Genomic DNA, 23,470 nt, shown 5'->3' on the forward strand with positions numbered 1-23,470 from the left:
GGCGAGAATTATGAGCACGTGATCGGCGGAGGCGGAAGTGACGATCCCGGAAGTTTATTTTTTGTTTACGGTCTTCATCGAGGAAGTGAAGGCGAGATGGTGTGCGACAAATGTAAGTGTCCCCGGGCTCCGTGGCTGCCGTGAGCGCCTTGTATGATATGACCGCACTCCTGTCTTTATGATGTAGCCAAAAGCTGACGGGGCATGCTGGGAGTTGTAGTTTTACAACAGCTGAGAGGCTTAGCTTACAGAAACTATAACTCCTATTATGTATGCTGCTGGCTGATGTCATAACATGTCCTGTATAATAATATGTATAGCAATGGCTGATACACCCCTCACAGCAGCTGTCATGTCTGCTTACAGGTGAGAAGAAGCTGGGCACAGTCATCACCCCCGATACATGGAAGGCGGGGGCCAGGAATACCACAGGTAAACCCCAGCGCACAGGTCACAGCAGGAGCTCATATGGACATGGTCAGTAAAGGGGTACTCCAGACAAAATCTTTTTCTTTCATATCAACTTTTTTCAGAAAGTTCTATAGATTTGTAATTTACTTCTATTTAAAAATCTCAATTCTTCCAGTACTTATCAGCTGCTGTATGTCCTGCAGGAAGTGGTGTATTCTTTCCAGTCTGACACAGTGCTTTCTGCTGCCACCTCTGTCCATGTCAGGAACTGTCCAGAGCAGGAGAGGTTTTCTATAGGGATTTGCTGCTCTGAACAGTAAATTAAAAGTCTATATAACTTTCTGAAAACAGTTGATTTGAAAAATAAAGATTTTCCCTGTTTAACCCCTTTAAAATGTCACAGGGACATGTCAGGTTTTGATCTCTGGAGGCCACTGGACGACTACAACTTATGATTGTAAGCTCATTGTCCTCATTGGAGCGGGTGGGGGCTTGGGAATGGGTTTTTGACATTTTGTACAGAAGAATAAGAATGTTTCTAAATTATAAAACAAAGGTAGGGAACCTTGGCTCTCCAACTGTTGCTTTAGCTTTGGCTGTCCAGGCATGATGGGAGTTGTAGTTTTGCAACAGCTGGAGAGCCAATGTTCCCTACCCCTGGTCTAGAAGCACAGACAGTTGTATAAAAGGTTCCATCAGTCTCCTTGTCCTTACATACATCTAACAGGGTCCGCAGTTTGTATTGTGAATTTTAGCTGACAGATTCCCTCTATGGCCCCTAATACATATTAGAAAAAAGCTTTCTGACTGCAGTGGGTCCTTCAGCTATCTATAGAGATCTCCTTGCTCTCCCCTTGACAAATGATAATTGGGAGGGAAGGATTTGGTATGTTACATTTTAAAGTAGAAGTCCGGCGAAAATTTTTATTTAAGTATTGTATTGTCCCCCAAAAGTTATACAAATGACCAATATACACTTATTATGGGAAATGCTTATAAAGTGCTTTTTTCCCTGCACTTAATACTGCATCAAGGCTTCACTTCCTGGATAACATGGTGGTGTCACTTCCTGGATAACATGGTGGTGTCACTTCCTGGATAACATGGTGGTGTCACTTCCTGGATAACAGGGTGGTGTCACAACCCGACTCCCAGAGCTGTGCGGGCTGTGGCTGCTGGAGAGGATGATTGCAGGGGGACCCTGAGGGACACTGAGAATCCTTCTGCCATCATTCTCTCCAGCAGCCACAGCCCGCACAGCTCTGGGAGTCGGGTTGTGACATCACCATGTTATCCAGGAAGTGACATCACCATGTTATCCAGGAAGTGACATCACCATGTTATCCAGGAAGTGACATCACCATGTTATCCAGGAAGTGACACCACCATGTTATCCAGGAAGTGACACCACCATGTTATCCAGGAAGTGACACCACCATGTTATCCAGGAAGTGACACCACCATGTTATCCAGGAAGTGACACCACCATGTTATCCAGGAAGTGACGTCACCCTGTTATCCAGGAAGTGACGTCACCCTGTTATCCAGGAAGTGACATCACCATGTTATCCAGGAAGTGAAGCCTTGATGCAGTAGTAAGTGCAGGGAAAAAAGCACTTTATAAATATCTCCCCTAATAATAAGTACAGTGGTGCCTTGGATTACGAGCATAATTCGTTCCGGGACCGTGCTTGTAATCCAAATCCACTCTTAAACCACAGCAAACTTTCCCATAAGAAATAATTGAAATGCAGACAATTGGTTCCACACCCCAAAAATAATGATTTTTTTATTTTAATAACATGTAAAATAAATGAAACAAACATTTAGAAACAGCAGAATCTGTGATATTATAAGTTACTGTACAGTAATGGAGAGGATGGGAAATACAAGGGCGGACAGAGACTGCAGGGAGCAGGAAGGAATGAGCAGGGCAGATGTGGGCTCATACATGCAGCACTCTCTGTCCGGGGAGAGAGGGGTTACAGCTATGGAGAGATTACCTCCACAGTCCTGTCCCCTGATGTAAGCCCCAGTCTGAAGCAGATCTGTTATGAATTGGAAGGTGAGGGAGACTTCCTGGGTAAGAGTACAGTGCTGTAGACCCCGCTATACAGGCCATGCCCCTCCCCCACTCCATGTCCCACCCAGTACAAGGAGCTCTTAAACCAAAGCTATGCTCTTAAACCAAGTTACAATTTTAAAAAACTGTGAGCTCTTCTTGCAAAATGCTCTTAATCAAAGTTACTCTTAAACCAAGGTACCACTGTATATATTTATACACTCTTTTAAGGCAAAATGTATTGGTGACCTATCCGCTGAATAGGTCACCAGTATTAGATTTATGGAGAGCCAACCCTGAGCACCACCTCTGATCAGCTGGTCACCAGAGCTGTAAATAAGGCAGGAAGCCAGCAACCCTGTACATTGCTAGTGGCTGTTCTGTATTACTGCAGCTCAGGTCCCGTTGAAGTGAATGAGAGCTCATCTGCAATAACTCAGCACAGCCAATACGCACTGTATGGAGCCATCTTCTTGTTGCTTTGCTTCACTTAGTATTGCTGGGCTCTGGCTCTGGCAAAGAGCAGACTGGTTGTCCTGTTTTATCAGTTTTCACATTTCCCGACATCCACAGATCTTCTGGGTATACATGGGTATACATTTGCCTTGTTAGAAAACAGTAATGTAGTTTGTCCCCTTTAGTTACATAGGTTCTTGGGTGGGTGGGGGTGAGGGGCAGGAAATCTTCACAGCATAACTGGGTATGCTTTACTGCCATTCCCATCATGCCTGGACAGCCACACGTTGGGGAACACCGATGTAGATGACTGACATGTAGCAGAGTACATGGCTATCGGGAACTACTGTAAAGTGTACTTTCTTATGCTGTCAAGATAGGTGTTAGCAGATTCCTGAAGGATACAGTAGAGTACACAATGAATGAGAAGAAGGATAAAGTATATTCAATGACATATTTGCATGTATATTGTTTAGGATGTCCTAATCTGTGTAAAAACTGCCCGTAATATGTGTTTTCATTGGGGATATACTGTATCCTGTGGTTCACACATTGACATGTTCTGCCTGTATTCTGTTTAGAAAACACATTGGCTAGCCTAGACACCGATCATCCTCATTGAATGTACCGAATGTAGCTGTGTATGTAACCAGCAAACACTAGTATGTCTGAGATAATAACATTGTACGTGTAATATAATAGCTTTTATATCATGTGCTGGGTTGTTTCTAATTTGTTAAAGTGTCACTGTCGTTAATTTATTTATTTTATTTTTTTTGCAGAGATCAATAGTCCAGGCGATTTTAAGAAACTGTCATTGGGTTTATTAGCCGAAAAATGCATTTTTATCATGAAAAGCAGTTTGAAGCTCTCCCCCTGTCTTCATTGTTCTCCTATGGAGAGAGCTAAATAAAAGACCAAAACAGGGCAACAAAGAGTTAATCTACAAATACCTCACCCTGTATCTCCTCTGAGGCTACGTTCACACAGAGCAAAAGGGGCGGATTACGCGAGGAAATATTTCCGCCTGAAATCAACTGACGCTGAATTCCGAGCAGAATGTAAGCAGAATCTCTGCGTATTCCGCTAGGAAAGTGTTCAGCTCGTAATCAGCTTTTGACAAATTCAGTGCAAAATACTCGAGGAATCCGCGCTGAATCCGCATGCAATCAGCGCTGAAATTCAGCGAATATTTGGCGAGTAAACTAGACTATACCAGAATATATACTAGAATCCCCCCCCCCCCTTCTTTCCCCATTTCCGCGCTGATTCAGCGCGTAATTTCCGCTTGTATTACGCTTGTATTCTGCATTGAAACAGAAAATCAGAGCCCCATTGGTTTGTATAGGCTTCCGCTAGCGGAAGAATGAACATGTTCATTCTTCTGGTGTAAAGCGGATTAGTTCAGTGCGGAAATTCCACCGTGTGAACTGCAGAGCAGAATTTCCATTTAACACAATGGAAATTAGATCTGCACCTATTTTAACGGCTGAAATTTCAGCGCTGATTCAGCGCAGAAATTCAGCTGCTTTTGCTCTGTGTGAACGAGCCCTGACAGTCAGCACTGACCTCTCTGACCTCTGATTACAGCTGTCACCCAGCTCTGTGCCTGTAATCCCTTTGTTCTCAGCTTTCTGCTGCCCCCTCCTTCCTCCTCCCCCCCTCCCCTCTCTATAGAACAGACTGGGTACGTCTGATGCAACAAGTAACAATTTTCAGATTTTTTGCAGTGGAGGGAAAAGAGGAGAGAGGGGGGGGACCTGGGAAAAGGCTTTTTAAATGCAGATAATAACATATTTGCCTAATAAACACAATTACAAAGTTTCTTAAAATCGCCTGGACTATTGATTTCTGCAAAAAAAAAAAAAAAAAATACGACAGTGACTCTTTAACCCCTAGACGACCCTGGACGTAGGGTTACGTCATGGAAGTCTGTCCCCAGACGACCCATGACGTAACCTTACGTCCTGGGTGTCTTTCCCGCTATGAAGCGCGCTCCGGAGCGGAGCGCGCTTCATAGCAGGTGGGGGCCGGCTGCAGTGAGCAGTCGGGACCTCACCGGTAATGACACGCTGCAGCGATCGCGCTGCCGCGTGTCATTAACCCCTTAAACGCCACGATCGCGGCGCGACCGCGGCGTTTAAGTGTAAGTGACAGGGGGAGTCCCCTGTCACTTACCGATCGGGACCCCCGCAGTGTGACTGCAGGGGTCCCGATCGTTGAAACGGACTGCCGGAGGTCTCTCACCTGCCTCCGTGCGGTCCGATCGGCGATCTGCTACACTGAGCCTGCACAGGCAGGCTCAATGAGCAGAGCGCCGATAACACTGATCAATGCTAGGCCTATGGCATAGCAATGGTCAGTGTAAAAATCCAAGTACTGGATGTAAAAGTCCCCCAAAGGGACTTCAAAAGTGTAAAAAAAAAAAGTTCAAAACACTATTACACTACCCCAAAACCCCTCCCCCAATAAAAGTCTAAATCACCCCCCTTTCCCATTATATAAATAAAACATATAAAAATGAATAAATAGATAAACATATAATATACCGTAGCGTGCGTAATTGTCCGATCTATTAAAATATAACAAGCGTCATTGTGATCGGTAAACGGCGTACACGAAAAGAGGGGAAAAAGTGCGCAGATTACCGATTTTATGTTACATTATACATTAAAAAAAATCAATAAAAAGTGATCAAAACGTTCGGTCTTCAGAAATATGGTATTAATAAAAACTAGAGATCATGGCGGAAAAAATGACACCCCATACAGCCCCATAGGTGAAAAAGTAAAACCGTTATAAGCGTCACAATAGGACCATTTTATTAATATTTAATTGCCAAAAAAAAGGATTTAATAAAAAAATACATATATAACATTAGAGAATCTGTGTAACCTGCATATGGTTGTGTTCGGACTGACCTATAGAATAATAGTATCATGTCGCTGTTACCATATAGTGCATTACGTAGACACAGGAACCCCCCAAACGTTACCATATTGCATTCCTTTTTACGATTTCACCTATTTATGTCTTCATAAATAATATATTTGGGATTCCATCATACATGTTATGGTAAAATGAAAGACGCCATTACAAAGTACAACTATTCCTGTAAAAAACAAGCACTTACATGGCTTGTAGATAGAAAACTGAGAGTGCTAGAGCTCTTAGAAGGGGAGGAGGGAAAAACGAAAGCACTAAAATCAAAATTTGCGCGGTCCACTGGGTCATTTTGGGCCTGGTCCTCAAAGGGTTAATGTTTTTAATGTTTGTAATTTAATTAATTTTTTTATTGCACTTGCAGAAAGCGGTGGCCGAAAGCTGAACGAAAACAAAGCGCTAACGTCAAAGAAAGCGAGGTTAGTGCAGTGCGTGTCTGGGTGCTGTGCATTTCCAGGTTATCAATGTTATTTTCCATACTCTTAACAGAATTTATCTACACGAGCGCTCTGATATATGACATGATGTGTTAGAATTTTAGCGCACAGCATTCGGACACATTTATTATGCATAGTGCATGGAGCAGAGGTCGGACATGCATGCTGCAGCTTTATTCAACTCTATGGGCTGGACAAAGGTAGCAGAGTAAAAGGCTTAAAATGTCATGTCATGACATTTTATTTTTTTTTTTTTTGCAGAAATCAATAGTACAGGTGATTTTAAGAAACTTGGGTAATTGGGTTTATTAGGTGAAAAATGCATTTTTATCGTGAAAAAGCAGTTTGAAGCTCTCCCCCCTGTCTTCATGGTTTTCTATGGAGAGGGGTGGAGGGAGATGAGGCACCAAAACAGGACAACAAAGAGTTAATTTACAGCTACATCACCAGGTTATCTCTTCTGAAGTCAGCAATGACCTATCTGACCTCTGAATACGGCTTTCATACAGGTCCCGCTGTGTAATCCTTTGCTCTCTTCTCTCTGCGACTACTCTCCCTCCTCCCCCCTCTCCTCTCCATAGGTTACACAGGGCTCGACTGATGTAAAAGAGTCGAGATTTCCTGATAATGAGCAGTGAATGAGAGAGAGGAGGGAGGAGGGGGGGCTGGGGAAAGTCTTTTTCAAAGCAGATAATTGCATATTTGCCTAATAAACCCATTTACAAAGTTTCTTAAAATCGCCTGGACTATTGATTTCTACAAAAAAAAAAACACAGTGACACTTTAACAGTCTTCATCTGCCCCATTAAACAGATTCTCTGGGGAGTGGGAGACGGCTCAAGCCTTCTATTCACCAGTGCTCATTTCGTGGATCTTCCAGGACTAGGGAGACGTGTGTATATCCAAATCATTATGTCTGGTTCAAACCATCCCCATACACTAATACCCACACAATGTCACCTCACCAATTGAGCACCAGAAAGCAGAAGACTTGTGCCACCTTCTCTTTTAGGTGATGTAGGGGATGTAAGTATACACGTCCATTTGCTGCTATTGTGCTTTATTCAGTCAAAGAAAACAAGGGCCCCCAATCTTGTGATTGTTAGAGTCCCAGTAGTTGGAGTGCCACCAGTCAGAAAGCATCTAAAAAGCCCCTATTCTCCTTATTGGGAGGGGGTGAGTGTCTTTGCCTTAGGGTGGCATCTTTCTTAATGGGTTCAGCTGCTTCCACATAATGGGTGCAGTGGCTGCACATATGAGAGATACAGAAAGTACATCATAGAGATCTCATAATCCAACAAGAGAAGGTGAGACATAAAGTAAGTGGACAGACCTGTAATACATTAAAAACTTTATTATAAAGAGGTTTTTCCATAGAAGCAAGTAAAATCACATAAAAGGCAGGAATCCATTGTCTTCCTGCAGCATTACAGGTCAGTTATATGCTGAGAATATATAGAGACCGAACAAGGGGATAAAATACCAGTATGCAGTAACAGTAATATAAATAGCCACAAATGCAAAGATAGTACTAGGTAAATCAGAGATATTAACCCCTTCAAGACAGAGCCCTTTGATGCCCGGATGTCCGGGTCAGATTGATGCAATGTTCCTCCTCGCCTTCTAAGAGCCATAGTGCTTTTATTTTTCTACCTACAGGGCTGGTTGAGGTGTCAAATTTTCGATCGCTTTTTAAGATTTTTTCTGATATATAATTTATTAAAATCAGCAATCCTGGTGTGTTTCCATAACCCCCCCCCCCCCCCCCCCCGTTTACGCCGTTCATCGTGCGGGAACAAAAATATTTTAATAGATCAGACAATTCCGCAAGCTACGATATGTAATATGTTAAACACGCCTGGGATAAACATACATCTATCCTAAGATAATAAGAAAGAAAATACTAAAAGGGCAGACTAGATGGACCCAGTGGTCTTTTTCTGCCGACAATCTTCTATGTTTCTATGTTTGTTTGTTTTTATTTTTATAATGGTAAAGGAGCATGGATCAGTGTTATCGGCGATCTGTGCATAGAGCCTGCCTGGGAGCAGACTCTATACATGTATCGCCGATCCGACAGGACGGAGGTAAGTGACTTACCCCCGCCTGTGATCACTGACCCCCACATATCCTTAATCTGTCACAGAGTTCCTTAAACGCCGCGATCGCTATAGATTGCGGCGTTTAAGGGGTTAATGAGACGCAGATCTCAGCTGCCTCTCATTACCTCCGGCCCCGGACACACTGATGTGTGCGGGGCCGCTCTCACTGCAGCGCTCCCGCACACATGAGAAGCCCTGTCAGTGCAGGAACGTATATATACATTCCTATTGCAAGGGGTATGTGCAGTAGGAACGTATATATACATGTTACTGATGGTAAGGGGTTAATAATGTGACATGAATGGCTGCTAGCAAGGGCTGCCTTCTCATAGCAAAACCATTCAACGTGTCGGAGAACCAGCCAGATGCCTTGGATGTACAAGCAAAGTACAGCAATGCATTCAATTTTACCTCGGACAAATGTTCCGAAAGATGTAACCATGGAAACCGAGTAATAATTCTAGTGGTGGGGAATGCGCCAGTAAAGGTTACTGCTATTTCCAGCCCTGAGAATAGGACAAACCTTCCACGGCTTCCCGTCTCCAGTACATCATGACTCTGTTACAGTCATTTCCATTAAACTATTTAGAATCTAAGAGGATCACGATGTGTCCTATCAGCCGCTCACACTGTCATCTTCCTTAACTAATCGGCGTAAAAAACCCTACTGAAAATGTCAATTGTTTATTGTAGTTATTAAGTGAATATAGTGCATGTTATCCCTCAGTAACAGCAGTGCATCTGAGGCATCAGTCATACTAGGAGGAACGGAGGAGCCATAGCTTGTGGTATTTTATCTATTACAGCTGCTTATAGATTTTTTTTATTTTATTTTTTTGTCTCTTAGGTTTGACCCATATGGTAAAAATCGATTTGCAATATGTCGTATCTGCAAAAGTTCTGTTCACCAGCCAGGATCTCACTATTGCCAAGGATGTGCTTACAAGAAGGGTGAGTAATAGAAAACTCTGCTAATAAGACAATGAATGTAGCTTATGTAGCAGTGGGCCTGGGCCGAGGCCTCTAAAAGTTAAAGGAGAAGTCCGGCCATTTTTAAAATCCGGTAGGGAGAGGGGGATTTGATCAGGAGTAGGAACTTACCTCTCCCTGAGCCTGTGGTGAACGGTGGGATCGGCCTCGGGACCCCCAAGGGGCTCCGGGATCTCTGACGCCGACACGTCACAACCCAGCTCATGGACTGGCCGCTCAGCCAGTCAGTGACGGGATGCCACTCCAGTCACTGATTGGCTGGGTGACCAGTCATGAAGTCATCACAACCTGGGGGGGGGAGTCAACGCCTTCCTACTCCTGATTAAATCCCCCCCCCCCCCCCCCGTTCTGCTGGCTGCCAAATTTTTAAAAACCGCTTCTCCTTTAATATAGAAATCTTGTAGGACATGCCAAATATCATTACAGTTAAAAGGGTTGTCCAGCGAAAATCTTTTTCTTTCAAATCAAGTGGTGGCAGAAAGTTATATAGATTTGTAAATTACTTTTTATTAAAAAATCGTAAGTTTTCCCACACTTATCAGCTGCTGTATGTCCTGCAGGAAATGTTTTATTTTCAGTCAGACACAGTGCTCTCTGCTGACATCTCTGGCTGTGACAGGAACTGTCCAGAGTGGGAGAGATTTTCTATGGGGATTCATAGAAAACCAAAACAGAATTCCTGTCTCGGCCAGAGATGTCAGCAGAGGGCACTGTGTTAGACTGGAAATAAAACATTTCCTGCATGACATATAGTAGCTAATAAGCATGGGAAGACTTGAGATTTTTAATAGAAGTAAATTACAAACTTTTTGTTTTCAATTGATCTGAAAGAAAAAGATTTTCACTGGATAAGCCTTTAAAGTGATTGTCTGGTTTAGAAACCTCTGTGCCCCATTAGACAGGGGGAAGGGTTGCAAGAAGCATCTCTTAACCTGGAAAACCCAGCACACCCACACATTATACAGACAGCTCTTTGAATTCACTATGGAATCTGTAGTGCTTTATTTTCCCTTGTGGTGGCGCTGCAGGAGAATGTCCCTAGGACACCCTGTACACTATATAATATACGCATATAGATGTGATGGAAACCTCTTCACTCTCTTCTTTTGTCTTCTAGGGATCTGCGCAATGTGTGGGAAGAAAGTCCTGGATACAAAGAATTATAAGCAAACCTCTGTGTAATGGCTGTAAGGACGGTGTCAAAGTCGATCTGTCCAGGCTGAAGGGCAGAGACCCTACTTGTGTATCGTTCATGTAAATATCTTGTTGCTCACTTTATTTTCTTAAGACTTTGAGTTATCCAAGATTTTCATCAATGGATGTTGGTGGATAAAGCCTCAGTCTGTTATCTGTTCAACCCATGTATACATTGTTACGGATTGTAGCTTTAATTTAAATGGACACTGTCCTGAAAAATAAAACTCTTTATGTGTCTTTTGTAGGATATTAAAAGTTTTGATCGATCAGGTCTAAGTGTTTAGGCCAGGGGTAAGAAACCTTGGCTATCCAGCTGTTGCAAAACTACAACTCCCATCATGCCTGGACAGCCAAAGCTGTCTAGGCATGATGGGAGTTGTAGTTTTGCTACAGCTGGAGAGCCAAGGTTCCTTACAACTTGTTTTAGACTTAGGGTGCGTTTACATAGAAAGATTTATCTGACAGATTTTTGAAGCCAAAGCCAGGAATAGATTTGATAAGAGGATAGATCCCAGTCTTTCCTTTATGACCTGATCCCTGTTTATAGTCTGTTCCTGGGTTTTGGCTTCAAAGATCTATCAGATAAATCTGTCTGTGTAAACGCACCATTAGTCAGAGCTCAGCACAATCTTTCTAGGCTCTTAAGAGTGTTATTAAGGCGGTCACATAATGCCAGTATATGGGACCATCTCATTCCTGTACAGAGAGCAGGGAGATTGGGGGCTGAACACTTAGGGGGAGATTTATCAAATATGGTGTAAAGTGAAACTGGTGCAGTTGCCCCTAGCAACCAATCAGATTCCACCTTTCCTTTTTCTAAAGTGTCTGTGAGGAATGAAAAGTGGAATCTGATTGGTTGCTAGGGGCAACTGAGCCAGTTTCACTTTACACCATGTTTGATAAATCTCCCCCTTAGAGCCCAACTGATGAAAAATGTGAACATTTTTAGTTGTGACATTTACACAATATGTTATCACTTTTCCTCTGTTATTTTAATAAATATAAACAGTTATATTTGTATTTTACCTTTTGTTGGGTTCACCTCTGTTCACACTGGTGTCATGGCTACCACAATGGATCCCATTGACTCAGGACGTCCATCACGGCTTAGTTTTGTTTTTACTGCGTACAATAGGGCAGCAGTTGTCAGCCTATCGTGAGTAGTCTGCAGAAACAGCACTGAACAGCCGTGTGAACAGAGCCCAAAATGTAGCATGTAACATCCGTCAGTCCTCTCTTTGCTCCTCTCTATGAGTTTAGAGTATTGTAAATTAAAGAAACAGAATGTTTTTAAATCCTATGATGTGTGATGGTTCTTACGGATGTGAGACACTCTTGGTTACTACTTTTAATATTTTTTATATTTAGCATTTTACTTTTTACTGCTACACAAACCCTATCACAATGTACATGCGATATCTGTCCCCAGTGCTGCCAATAGAGAAGGGAGATGTAAGGCTACATTCACACATTCCATAGTGCATCCATAATCCGTATTTTTTGCGGATCCGCAATTACGGACAAACTTACAGAATGTGTGAATGTAGCCTAAGGGATCATGACGGAGATTCACTATTATGGTTTTCCTTAGTGGCCGACATCCAGATCTATATCATATGGAAGTGCTAAGCATAATTTATTGCAAGATCAAGGACACTACAGCATGTCCGCGCCTTACTCTGTAAGAAAGAGTCGGGCTCCATAGACTTTTTTGTTTTTGTTTTTTTTTCCCCCTAACACAGAGCGAGAGTGGACCACGCTGCATCACGTCCTCTCCCGATTGGTACGGGTCTAAACACTCAGATACGGACCAATCTAAAGTTTTGTAGTTTACTTCTATTTAAAAATCTCAAGTCTTTCTGTACTTACCAGCTGCTGTATGTGCTGCAGGAAGTGGTGTATTCTTTCCAGTCTGACACAGTGCTCTCTGCTGCCACCTCTGTCTGTGACAGGAACTGTCCAGAGCAGGAGAGGTTTTCTGGTTCAATGTTTTTATTAGGTTTTTTAAGAACATATTACAAAAGAGAAAATCTATAAGCACTGACTTTAGTGCCAACAGTAAAGTTAACATGTTTGTACAACAAGCTAACATATGGGTTAACAAAGAATATAGAAACAACAGTAATAAAATTGTGGTAACATACATTCAGCCTGTTAGAATTACATTAGGTGTAGCACCTCCTGAGCAAATAAGTGTAAAGTATACTGGTTTGTCAGTAAAGATAAAGGTGAAGAGAGAAAAATAATATATTATAATATAATGTAAATGTATTCAAAGCCCATATGTGAACTGCTCATTGTGCGTGTGTACAGTATGATGACTCCATCCATAAACCCCATTTGCGTAGAAAAGGTTGTGTGGAGCCAGCGCCATATGCTAAAACTTTTTCAAAATAAAAAGATGAGTTTACTGCAGTTATATACTCATTTTCCGGAGGGAAGAGATCAAGGGTTGGATAAAAAATTTTGTTCAAACATAGAGGAGTTGGAGGGCTGGGTGTCCCCGACTTAAAAAGTTAATATATTGCCTCTATGGTAGCGGGAATTAGAAAATGGTGGCAAGCAAACTCGTCCCCTCCGTGGATGCAAATAGAATCTAATGAAGTAGCCCCACTTAGCCTTAACCATGTTATGTTCCTCCCTTTCTGGAAAGGACTACGCTTTGCCTGTTCTAACCCTTTAGTCCTAGCATCTCTCCAAGCTTGGAAACAGTACCACATCTCCTCAGACTCCAACGCTGAACTCCACCCCTCTGTAATCCCTCTGTCACTTATTGAAGCAAATTTACCAAATCTTTCACTTTCCGAATGGAAAGCTAAGGGTCTAACCACCACAGCACAATTCTATGAGGCTGATCTTCTCCGCCCTTATCAAAGTCTGCAGGACTATAACCCTACAAGAGGCCAGTTGTTTACTTTGGAGGCTGACGAGAGGAGAGGAGTCTCTAGGATATAGTTTTAATAGAAAAGTGCCCCTTTTACTATAGTTTTCCTAAGTGACCTGATCACTATGGATCTACCTAATAGGAATAGTGAATTCACTGAGAAGTTCGGACAAATATTAGGGAAATTGCATTATTTTATTATTCATTTTATTGGACAAACAAACAAAAAGATTACAGTTAAGCACCATTAATGAGTTATTCATTTTATAGGTTGCTTGTGTTATAATACTAATATAATACTGTGTAAGTATGAAAGTGCTGATGGTTCATTGCTTGATCAGTGATAGGAATTCTTCTCTGGTCTTGGGGTCATCTCTGAAGATCCCGTGCATGGTGCTGGTGACCGTCCTGCTGTTCATCTTCTGTACGCCACGCATTACCATACACATGTGCCTATGAGCGGGGACATAAGCGAGACTTTATGGGATCTGGGGCTGCTAGAAGTAAAGGGTGCAGAGCATCAGGGTGTTTTCCTTTACATATATCCTGCGATCCTGTGGCGTTTCCCTCCGGCACAGTAGCAGGGAGACACATTGTTGGGCTATGTTCACACAACTTATTTTTTTAATGTCAAGTATGGCCGTTGTTGGCATTTAAAACGACGTCCGTTCTTGCCATAAAAATGCTTTGCTTTGAAATTAGTGCAGACAGCGGCCATTTTTCACAAAGCAAAGAAAAATAGTAAAGAATACTTACGAAGCTTCCATAACAACTGCTACTCCCATAGGCTGTAGGGCCTCATTGATCGCAAGGGCAATCTGCTTTGTGAGACGTTCCTGAACTGTAAAATACACAACTTTTTTAGAGAATGCAGATTATCTATGTGGTGTCTGATGTACAACATTCTTAAAGGGGTATACCACCTATATCTGGGATCTTGCATTCCTATACTGGAGGATTGGTAGTATGTCCTATTGGCTGGGGCTACATGACAATTCCCAGTTGGTGATCAGACTATCACTGACTGAAGCCAGACAGCACAGCCAATGATGGGCCCCTTGGGCCCTCACTGCCGGCATGAGTCAGTCTCGGAAGTAGCAGCCAAGAGCGTTCAGCTAGGGACCTGAAGACATCACGGGAGGACTCAAGCGGAGCAGGGCGGATGATAATTGTCTGTTTATTATATGCTCCATCATTGTTTAAAAATATGAATGCCCAGAGTACCCCTTTAAATTCTATATAAAACATTACAAACTTGTATAAATTATTACTCTACCTTGTAATCTCCGGCTGAAGATTTCAACAATTCTGAAAGAAAAAAAAAAAGTCATCAGATATCTTAATATTTAATGGTTTATTCCCAGAGTTGTGTGAAACTAGAGAAACTAAGGGATCAGCCATCGATTGGTTTAGTCTGCAAAGATATGAGTCTGTTATCGCCTAGGACTGGGATATCCTAGGATCCATCTTGGATACAGCCCCACAAGACCTCAGACTTTCATCCTGGACTTTTCCGGAGCAGTTTGTAAACTCCACAATATTTTGCAGACTAAATCGATCCATTATGGCCCTAATACACGAGCTGGTTCGGCAATGTTCTCTGTACTCGAGCGCTCGGCCTTTGACTCCCAGCAACTGGAGAAGTTGCATGCTGCCCTAGGGAGTCCTGGAAAACATAAAGAATGTTGCAGAACCCAAACAATTTGGCAAGTTCTGTCTGATCAGATATTGTCCCATGTAATAGGGCTAGTAATCAGGTGACTAACAAGCAAGCACTGTATCATTGGCATCAGCTGATGACTGATTAAAGCAAAGGGCCACGCAAACAATCCAATGATTGTCCTTTGCAGACCGGGCCACACGACCATTAATCTGAATAATAGGCTGTGGTCTAGGAGATCCGCATTAGTTTACGGTGTGGCTCAGGCTGTGTAAGACGGCCTTTAGAACTTTTTTTTTACATATCAACGTGTCAGAAAGTTATACAGATTGGTAATTACTTCTATTTAAAAAAATCTCAAGATTTCCAGTACTTAACAGCTTCTGTATGTCCTGCAGGAAGTGTTGTATTCTTTCCAGTCTGACAGTGCTCTCTGCTGCCACCTCTGTCCATGTCAGGAACTGTCCAGAGCAGTAGCAAATCCCCATAGAAAAACCTCTCCTGCTTTATGTCCACTTCCTACATACAACAGCTGATACAGTCTACTGGAAGACTTATATTACAAATCTGTATAAGTTTCTGGCACCAGTTGAAAGGAAAATAAATGAATTCTCATCTTATAAAGCGATGTCCTGTTACTAGGATAAGCTATCCTTTTAGCATGTGTGGGGGGTCTGACGTCTAGGCCCCACACCGATCCTGAGATTGTAGGGGCTGTCATGAATAAGTCTATATGCAGACATGAAGTCTTTCTCTGGATGATGAAGGGAGGAACATATTGCCTGCATATGTGACATTAGATTATATGTGATGTAAAGCCGCCTAACACAGACATTTCCATGCACAGATAAGAATAGGCACATCTCTGGTGATCATCCTTTCATCCTTACCTTGCCAGTTTGCTTAACCCAACAACTTTCTTGTCAGGTAGATAGCCAATGTGCACCTAAAAATACAAGAAGAAACTTTTTACTATCAATCATAATCCCTCTACAAACACTGAGCGAGCTGCAATTTTGCAAAACTACTGACTCTCAGCCGACATCTGTGCGCTGCATTTTTTGAGTCAAAAGAAGCCATTTTTATTGCTGTGTTTTTTGCAAATAATGTCTAGTGTGACAGCACCTTTACCCTCTAGGGCAGGGATGGGGAACCTTCGGTCCTCCAGCAGTTGCAAAACTAGAATTCCCATCATGCCTGGACAGCCAAAGCTAAGCTTTATGCATTGATGATGGATATATTTGTACATACCTTGCCAAAAAATGGTACCAAGTGGTGTTCACAGAGAGAAAAGACATCAATATCCTTTACAATGACAATTTCATCATGGTTTTCATCAAACATGGCATTGTTGAGCACATCTGCAACATACAAATACATAAAGCAAGAGTTAATTATTGGAACAATTATATCCAAGCATGCATACATTAAAGGTATGTTCACACGCTGCAGATTTTGACTTCCCTACTGTAGTGTATCAGACAGCAATGATTGACTGCCCACTCAGCCAGTCAGTGACTGAGGAGGGATCCGCCCCACTCACTGACTGGCTAAGCAGGCAATCTATCAAGCAGGACCATGACGTTGCAAATGGAGGAGCTCGGTACCTGACATACCCAGATGCTGGACGAAAATTACATCCGGCGGCCGTCAACTATACCTGGGAGCGGGGGAACGGGGACAGGTAAGTATACTTTGTTTACTATGTTCTCCCGCCCCCTGCATTTCTCAAATGGGAGGGTTTTACTTATACTTTAAGTATACATTGTGATTTTTTTATGCTGATTTCATACATAGCAATTTTTTTTTCAAAACTGCCACTGCTCTTTCCTGTTGAATCCACTTCTGGTTTTGGCACAAAGTAGCAGTTTCTAAAAAAAAACTACCGTGTGTGACACCAGCATTGCTATTGTTCAGAAACAGAGACTGTCTGGTCTTGTGTCTATTACAGATTCCAGTTCTTCCCCTAAATCAGGGATGGGGAACCTGCAGCAATCCAGCTGTTGTAAAACTACAATTCCCATCATGCCCAGGCTTCAGCTGTCCATGCATGATGGGAATTGTAATTCTGCAACAGCTGGGGGGCCACAGATTCCCCATCCTTGTCCTAAATCTTACCTGGGGTCCCACCAGAAGTGCCCCCTTTGGCCTCTTATATGAATGGCACCACAAAAGCGGTGGTAGAATGACTCCTGTGATCAGACCCTTAGGGTCCATTTACACAGAAAGATTATCTGACAGATTATCTGCCAAAAATTTGAAGCCAAAGCCAGGAATGGATTTGAAAAGAGGAGAAATTTCAGGCTTTTCTTTATGACCTGATCTCTGTTCATAGTCTGTTTCTGGCTTTGGCTTCAAATCTTTGGCAGATAATCTGTCAGATAATCTTTCTGTGTAAATGGTCCCTTAGATGGGCTTCAATGGATGCCCCACTGAGTGTGAATGTCACCCAATCGACTTTTTTAACTTCCAAGGGGATTAGTTATTTTAAAAAATTATTTTACAAAACATAAAAACTATAAATAAAAATACAGCCCCCACCCACACAAACCGCTATAGCTTGCCCCATATATATTATTTGGCAAAACAAACTATGAAACCCAATTTTAATACTTTAGATGCAAATTTAAATAAAAAAAACTATAAAAAATGTTTTTTTGTTTTACTTTTTGCACACATAAAAGAACAAAAGCAAAACACTCAATAGAAAAGCTATTATAGGGTTTACCAAGAGCAGAAAAAAACAGCGCCACTCTTGTCCTCAGTTTGTGTGCGGTACTGAAGCTCTATTCAATTGACTTGAATACAGCTATATTGCTAGGCCACACATAACCACCAGATAGAAAACCCCTTTAAAAAAAAAAAGTTTTCCATTTCTAACAAATAAAGCTTGTAGATTTGTTCTATAAGGCTGTGTCCACACATTGTAGTTTCAGTGCAGTACTATGTTATTTTAGAACCGCAACGTGTGTGAACACAGCCTATAGAAAAGCTATGTGGTATTCTTGTATGTTAACTCACCCTGAATAGTCTCCTGGTACCCCTTAGTAAAGTATTGCATGGCTTTGGCTGCTCGCAAAGGAGTCTTCAACAATCCCTCCCGTTCAGGATCCTCGCCCAGTTCTTTCAGGATGGTGGTATAGGCATGTTCTATGGCCGGCAGCTTATCCTCATCATGGTGCTTCTTATTGCACTGTTTCTTTTTTAGGTCTATGGTTTCATTGTAGTTGGTGATATAGTTGCAGTTGACTTCTCCATTCACGTGGTTGTTCATGGTTGATGTTATTGTGGATCAGGCTCCTCAGTCAGTGTTCAGACTCATTCAGAAAGTTCTCTGTATTTATACATCACCAGAGCTCCAAGACCAATCTGTGCTGAGGATCTGTGACGTCGAAGCTTGTCAAATGCTACACTGGTGTATTATTTTCCAGTGGCATGGCCTCTTTTCCCTCAGGCTAAATTGCAGATGACTGATGCACATGAATGGGAGGAAGGAGGGTGTCTGATAAACAGGTTAGCCATGCTGCTCTGATCAGCCAGATGCCCGTCCATTCATTGTGCTTTCACTGATTCTGTAATTACCATGTGAATAATGTTCATGTAGCATATAGATGAGCTACAACCCCATCAGATGAAAGACAGAGGGGCAGATTGACTAATACAGGAGAACCTTCCGAGAAGACCACTTCACCACTTTTCTACGTAGCCAATTTTCCTATTATAATAATCTATAGAAGATGTCCTCCTATAAACGACCACTTTTTTTTAAAGCAACTTTTTTTTTCAGTGGGAACCCCATTATTAAGAATACATATTGGAATTATAATGACCAGTAGTATGCCAATTGGGGCTAAAGAGGGCAGGAGTGTAATCAGGAATAGAAAAGCCATTAGAGATGGGGAGGGCGCAGCCCATATCATGATGCACTGGGTAGATGAGCCATGTGGGGAGCTAAGAATAAGAGGGGGATCCATGGTGGGGGCCAGGAATGACAGGAGGGATAATGGTGGGAATGAGGTAAGGTGCCATGCTGGGGACCAGGAATGAGAGGAGAAGCCATGATTGGGCATAGGAATGAGAGCAAGATCCATGGTGGGCATGAGATGGGGAGCCACCCTGGGGATCAGAAATGAGGGGAAGAGCCATGGTGAGGATGAGATGGGTATCCATGCTGAGGACCAGGAATGAGAGAAGGATCCTTGGTGGGCATGAGATGGGGAGCCACCCTGGGAATTAGAAATGAGGGGAGGATCCATGGTGAGGATGAGATGGGTATCCATGCTGAGGACCAGGAATGAGAGAAGGATCCTTGGTGGGCATGAGATGGGAGCCACCCTGGGGATCAGAAATGAGGGGAGGAGCCATGGTGGGAATAAGATGGGGAGCCATGCTGGGGACCAGGAATGAGAGAGGGTCCATGGTGGGAATGAGATGGGAAGTCATGCTGGGGACCAAGATTGAGAGGAGAAGCCATAGTAGGGATGAAATGGGGAGTCATGCTTGGAACCAGGGATGAGATAGGGAGTCATGCTGGGGACTAGGAATGATAGATGGATTCATGGTGGGCATGAGATGGGGAGCCATCATGGGGACCAGGAATGAGAGGAAGGTCCATGGTGGGGATGAGATGGGGAACCATGCTGAGAACCAGGAATGAAAGGAGGATCCTTGGTGGGAATAAGATGGGAAGCCATGCTGGGGACCAAGAATGAGAGGAGGAGCCACGGTAGGGATGAGATGGGGAGCCATGCTTGGGACCAGGGATGAGATGAGGAGCAATGCTTGGAACCAGGGATGAGATAGGGATCCATGCTGGGGACCAGGAATGAGAGGAGGATCCATGGTGGGGATAAGAAGGGGAGCCATGCTGGAGACCAGAAATGAGAGTAAGAGCAATGGTAAGGATAAGATGGGGAGCCATGCTGGGGACCAGGAATGAGAGGAGGATCCATGGTGGAAATGGGATGGGGAGTCTTGCTGGGGACCAGGAATGTAAGGAAGATCCATGGTGGGGATGAGATGGGGAGCCATGCTGGGGAACAGGAATGTAAGGAAGATCCATGGTGGGGATGAGATGGGGAGCCATGCTGGGGAACAGGAATGTAAGGAAGATCCATGGTGGGGATGAGATGGGGAGCCATGCTGGGGAACAGGAATGTAAGGAAGATCCATGGTGGGGATGAGATGGGGAGCCATGCTGGGGAACAGGAATGTAAGGAAGATCCATGGCGGGGATGAGATGGGGAGCCATGCTGGGGAACAGGAATGCGATAGGGTGCCACTCTAGGGACAAGGGATGAGATGGGGAGTCATGTTCCGGATTAAGAATGAGAGTAAAATACTTGGGGTAAACTTCCACCAAATGAAATGCAGTGTCTTGTGTTTGATGAATGCACCTGCTGCATTCATTTTCTGGCAGCATGCTGTAGGCATCATTCACCACAAAGCAGCATGCTGTGAATACATCTCATTCTTTCCTAAATGTCCCAATGATGATATATATGTGTATATGACAGAAGGCTGGTGATGTGGATGGAAAGGCTAGTCAGAGATGGTGGCATCACTAGGTGGTGAGGCTTGGGCTCAGGGAACAAGATCCAACAAAGCCTCCTCGGCTGATGCGTCATCTCAGGAGAGAGGGAGGAGTTGCTGAGACAACACCGCACTGAAAATGAAAGGACTACACAACTTTCTGTCAAGAGTATTTCAAGCAAAAACATTCTGAAGCCAATACTATTAGTGGTAACACTATAATAGTAAGCTTTATTGGGTGATAGTTATGTCAACAAATGGAGGCTTTAGGAAGTATGTCCTCTGTTGCCCTTCACTGGCATATGGGGTAAGGGCAGTGAGGAAAGATCTGAGGGCCATCTTGTCCTTGCAGATATCTTTTTTCCCTTATGTGGACCATGTGCCTGAGAATAATCGTTGCATTTTCTATGAATTCTCTACGGTTTTCAGGTTTGGGAGCTGACAGTCTCCTCATGTGATGAACCTTTCTTAATAACTGATAAACTGACATTTTACTGTCGATTTCATGCAGGGCTTCACTGGCAGAGCAATGATATCACATGGGTGGACTGGTAATGTACCTTTACATCACATGAGTATCAGCTAGCATTTCCTTTAATATAATATGTTCTGCATTTGAGGTTTGGTAAAAAACAATTTCTCCAAAACCACAAAAACCACAAAAATATAAAAAAGATAAAAAAAAGAAAGAAATAATAATAATAGTATACATTCAAATCCTTCATCTGTCACCGCTCGTGAAAAGCCACCCTGTGATAATGTCACACTTTGAGATATCACATCAGTATGGATCCAGCATCACTGTTGTTAAAGTTTTTGTCAATTGGTAAAATTTTCAGTTTTCTGACAAATCCTTTAAAGGAGAAGTCTGGCCATTTTTAAAATTCATCAGCCAGCAGGGGCAGGGGGGATTAGATAACAAGTACAAAACTTATCACTCTCCGTGCCGCGGTGAACAGCAGGTCCGGCTGTGGGACCCCCACCAGAAGGCATTTTCCCCCGAGATGTGATGGGATCATGACTCTGGGAAAAGGGCCTGTTCAAGCTGATGGACTGCAACTGGAGTGGTGTCCCGCCCCAGTCATTGACTAGCTGAGCGGCCAGTCCATCAGTCAGGTTGTGATGTGTGCGGCACCGAGATCCCAGAGCCCAGTGGGGCTCTCAAAGCCGGTCCCACTGCTCACCATGGGCACGGGGAGAGGTAGGCTTGTACTTGTTATCAAATTCCCCCTGCTGACTGAGAGATTTAAAAAAATGGCCGGACTGCTCCTTTAAAGGAAGCCTGTCCAAACTTTTTAGTTTTGTAGAAGACCCAGGACACAGGTGGGGGGCAGGGTGGGGTATTCCTTGCTCCCAGGATTGCCAGGAGCCGCAATTACACAACTGAGACAGAAGTGTGGTTTGGCAATGTATAGCAACTGGAAAAACAAGTACAATCTGTGATCTTAAGATGAAGAGGCACATTCTTTAACTATGCACAAGCCAAAAAGACAGAAATGGCTGCACATCGCACCCATGGCTGACACGAAAGCTTGTTCAGCTACATTTAAAACCAACATCAGAAGTTAGTATATAATTTGGCCAAACCATATTGCCTCATGTACCACGTGCAGGTCTTCTGATACACATGAGTCGCTAACCAAACAACATCACTGTGCCGGTCAGCGACCACAATCCCCGCAAAAAGTGCACAAGCAGAGAAGGGGGGCCACGGAATGGCCCTGCAACCCCATTGTCACAGGACCAGACCCAAAAGGGCACCCCCGAACCCCGCAGGCGCCACCGGCGGAAAAAGTGGACGCCAAGCAACACAAGTGTGAACAAGCTCTTACCTCTCTCCATTCCTCTGCAGGTAGAATGGGAGAATACTAGGAGATCCTCCCCTTATGTACACAAGTGCTTCCTGCTAATTTGGATCACATGGGTCTTACACAGCACGAGTGCTAGCCACAATGAAAAAAGGGACAGAATGCATAAAATATGCACAAGCCAAAAAGACAGAAATGGCTGCACATCGCACCCATGGCTGACACGAAAGCTTGTTCAGCTACATTTAAAACCAACATCAGAAGTTAGTATATAATTTGGCCAAACCATATTGCCTCATGTACCACGTGCAGGTCTTCTGATACACATGAGTCCCTAACCAAACAACATCACTGTGCCGGTCAGCGACCACAATCCCCGCAAAACGTGCACAAGCAGAGAAGGGGGGCCACGGAATGGCCCTGCAACCCCATTGTCACAGGACCAGACCCAAAAGAGCACCCCCGAACCCCGCAGGCACCACCGGCGGAAAAAGTGGACGCCAAGCAACACAAGTGTGAACAAGCTCTTACCTCTCTCCATTCCTCTGCAGGTAGAATGGGAGAATACTAGGAGATCCTCCCCTTATATACACAGGTGCTTCCTGCTAATTTGGATCACTTGGGTCTTACACAGCACGAGTGCTAGCCACAATGAAAAAAGGGACAGAATACATAAAATATGCACAAGCCAAAAAGACAGAAATGGCTGCACATCGCACCCATGGCTGACACGAAAGCTTGTTCAGCTACATTTAAAACCACCATCAGAAGTTAGTATATAATTTGGCCAAACCATATTGCCTCATGTACCACGTGCAGGTCTTCTGATACACATGAGTCCCTAACCAAACAACATCACTGTGCCGGTCAGCGACCACAATCCCCCGCATTCTTTGACTATGTTCACACAATATAAATGAATGGGAAAACTACTGCCATAGTTCTTATGGCCTTAGTTTAGTACCGTATTTTCCGGCGTATAAGACGA

At 43.4% G+C, this 23,470-nt stretch overlaps 2 protein-coding genes across 2 annotated transcripts; one reads left to right on the forward strand and one right to left on the reverse strand.

Annotated features, from left to right (window-relative positions):
* The first annotated feature begins 8 nt into the window (after positions 1–8).
* CRIPT (CXXC repeat containing interactor of PDZ3 domain) lies at positions 9–11,898 on the forward strand. The gene is made up of 5 exons (XM_069954682.1): positions 9–112; positions 367–432; positions 6,237–6,291; positions 9,259–9,362; positions 10,519–11,898. The coding sequence occupies exons 1-5, from the start codon at positions 97–99 to the stop codon at positions 10,581–10,583; spliced, it is 306 nt and encodes a 101-aa protein (XP_069810783.1). The 5' UTR covers positions 9–96; the 3' UTR covers positions 10,584–11,898.
* Positions 11,899–13,658: 1,760 nt separating this feature from the next.
* On the reverse strand, positions 13,659–18,443 carry LOC138774098 (GTP cyclohydrolase 1-like). Its single transcript, XM_069954680.1, has 6 exons — positions 18,164–18,443; positions 16,394–16,503; positions 16,033–16,088; positions 14,759–14,790; positions 14,239–14,323; positions 13,659–13,935 (listed from the first exon to the last, which is right to left on the reverse strand). The coding sequence occupies exons 1-6, from the start codon at positions 18,414–18,416 to the stop codon at positions 13,809–13,811; spliced, it is 663 nt and encodes a 220-aa protein (XP_069810781.1). The 5' UTR covers positions 18,417–18,443; the 3' UTR covers positions 13,659–13,808.
* Between the last annotated feature and the right edge of the window lie 5,027 nt (positions 18,444–23,470).

This window comes from Dendropsophus ebraccatus, chromosome 15 (assembly GCF_027789765.1).
Source record: "Dendropsophus ebraccatus isolate aDenEbr1 chromosome 15, aDenEbr1.pat, whole genome shotgun sequence".
In the NCBI taxonomy this organism is placed as follows: Eukaryota; Metazoa; Chordata; class Amphibia; order Anura; family Hylidae; genus Dendropsophus; species Dendropsophus ebraccatus.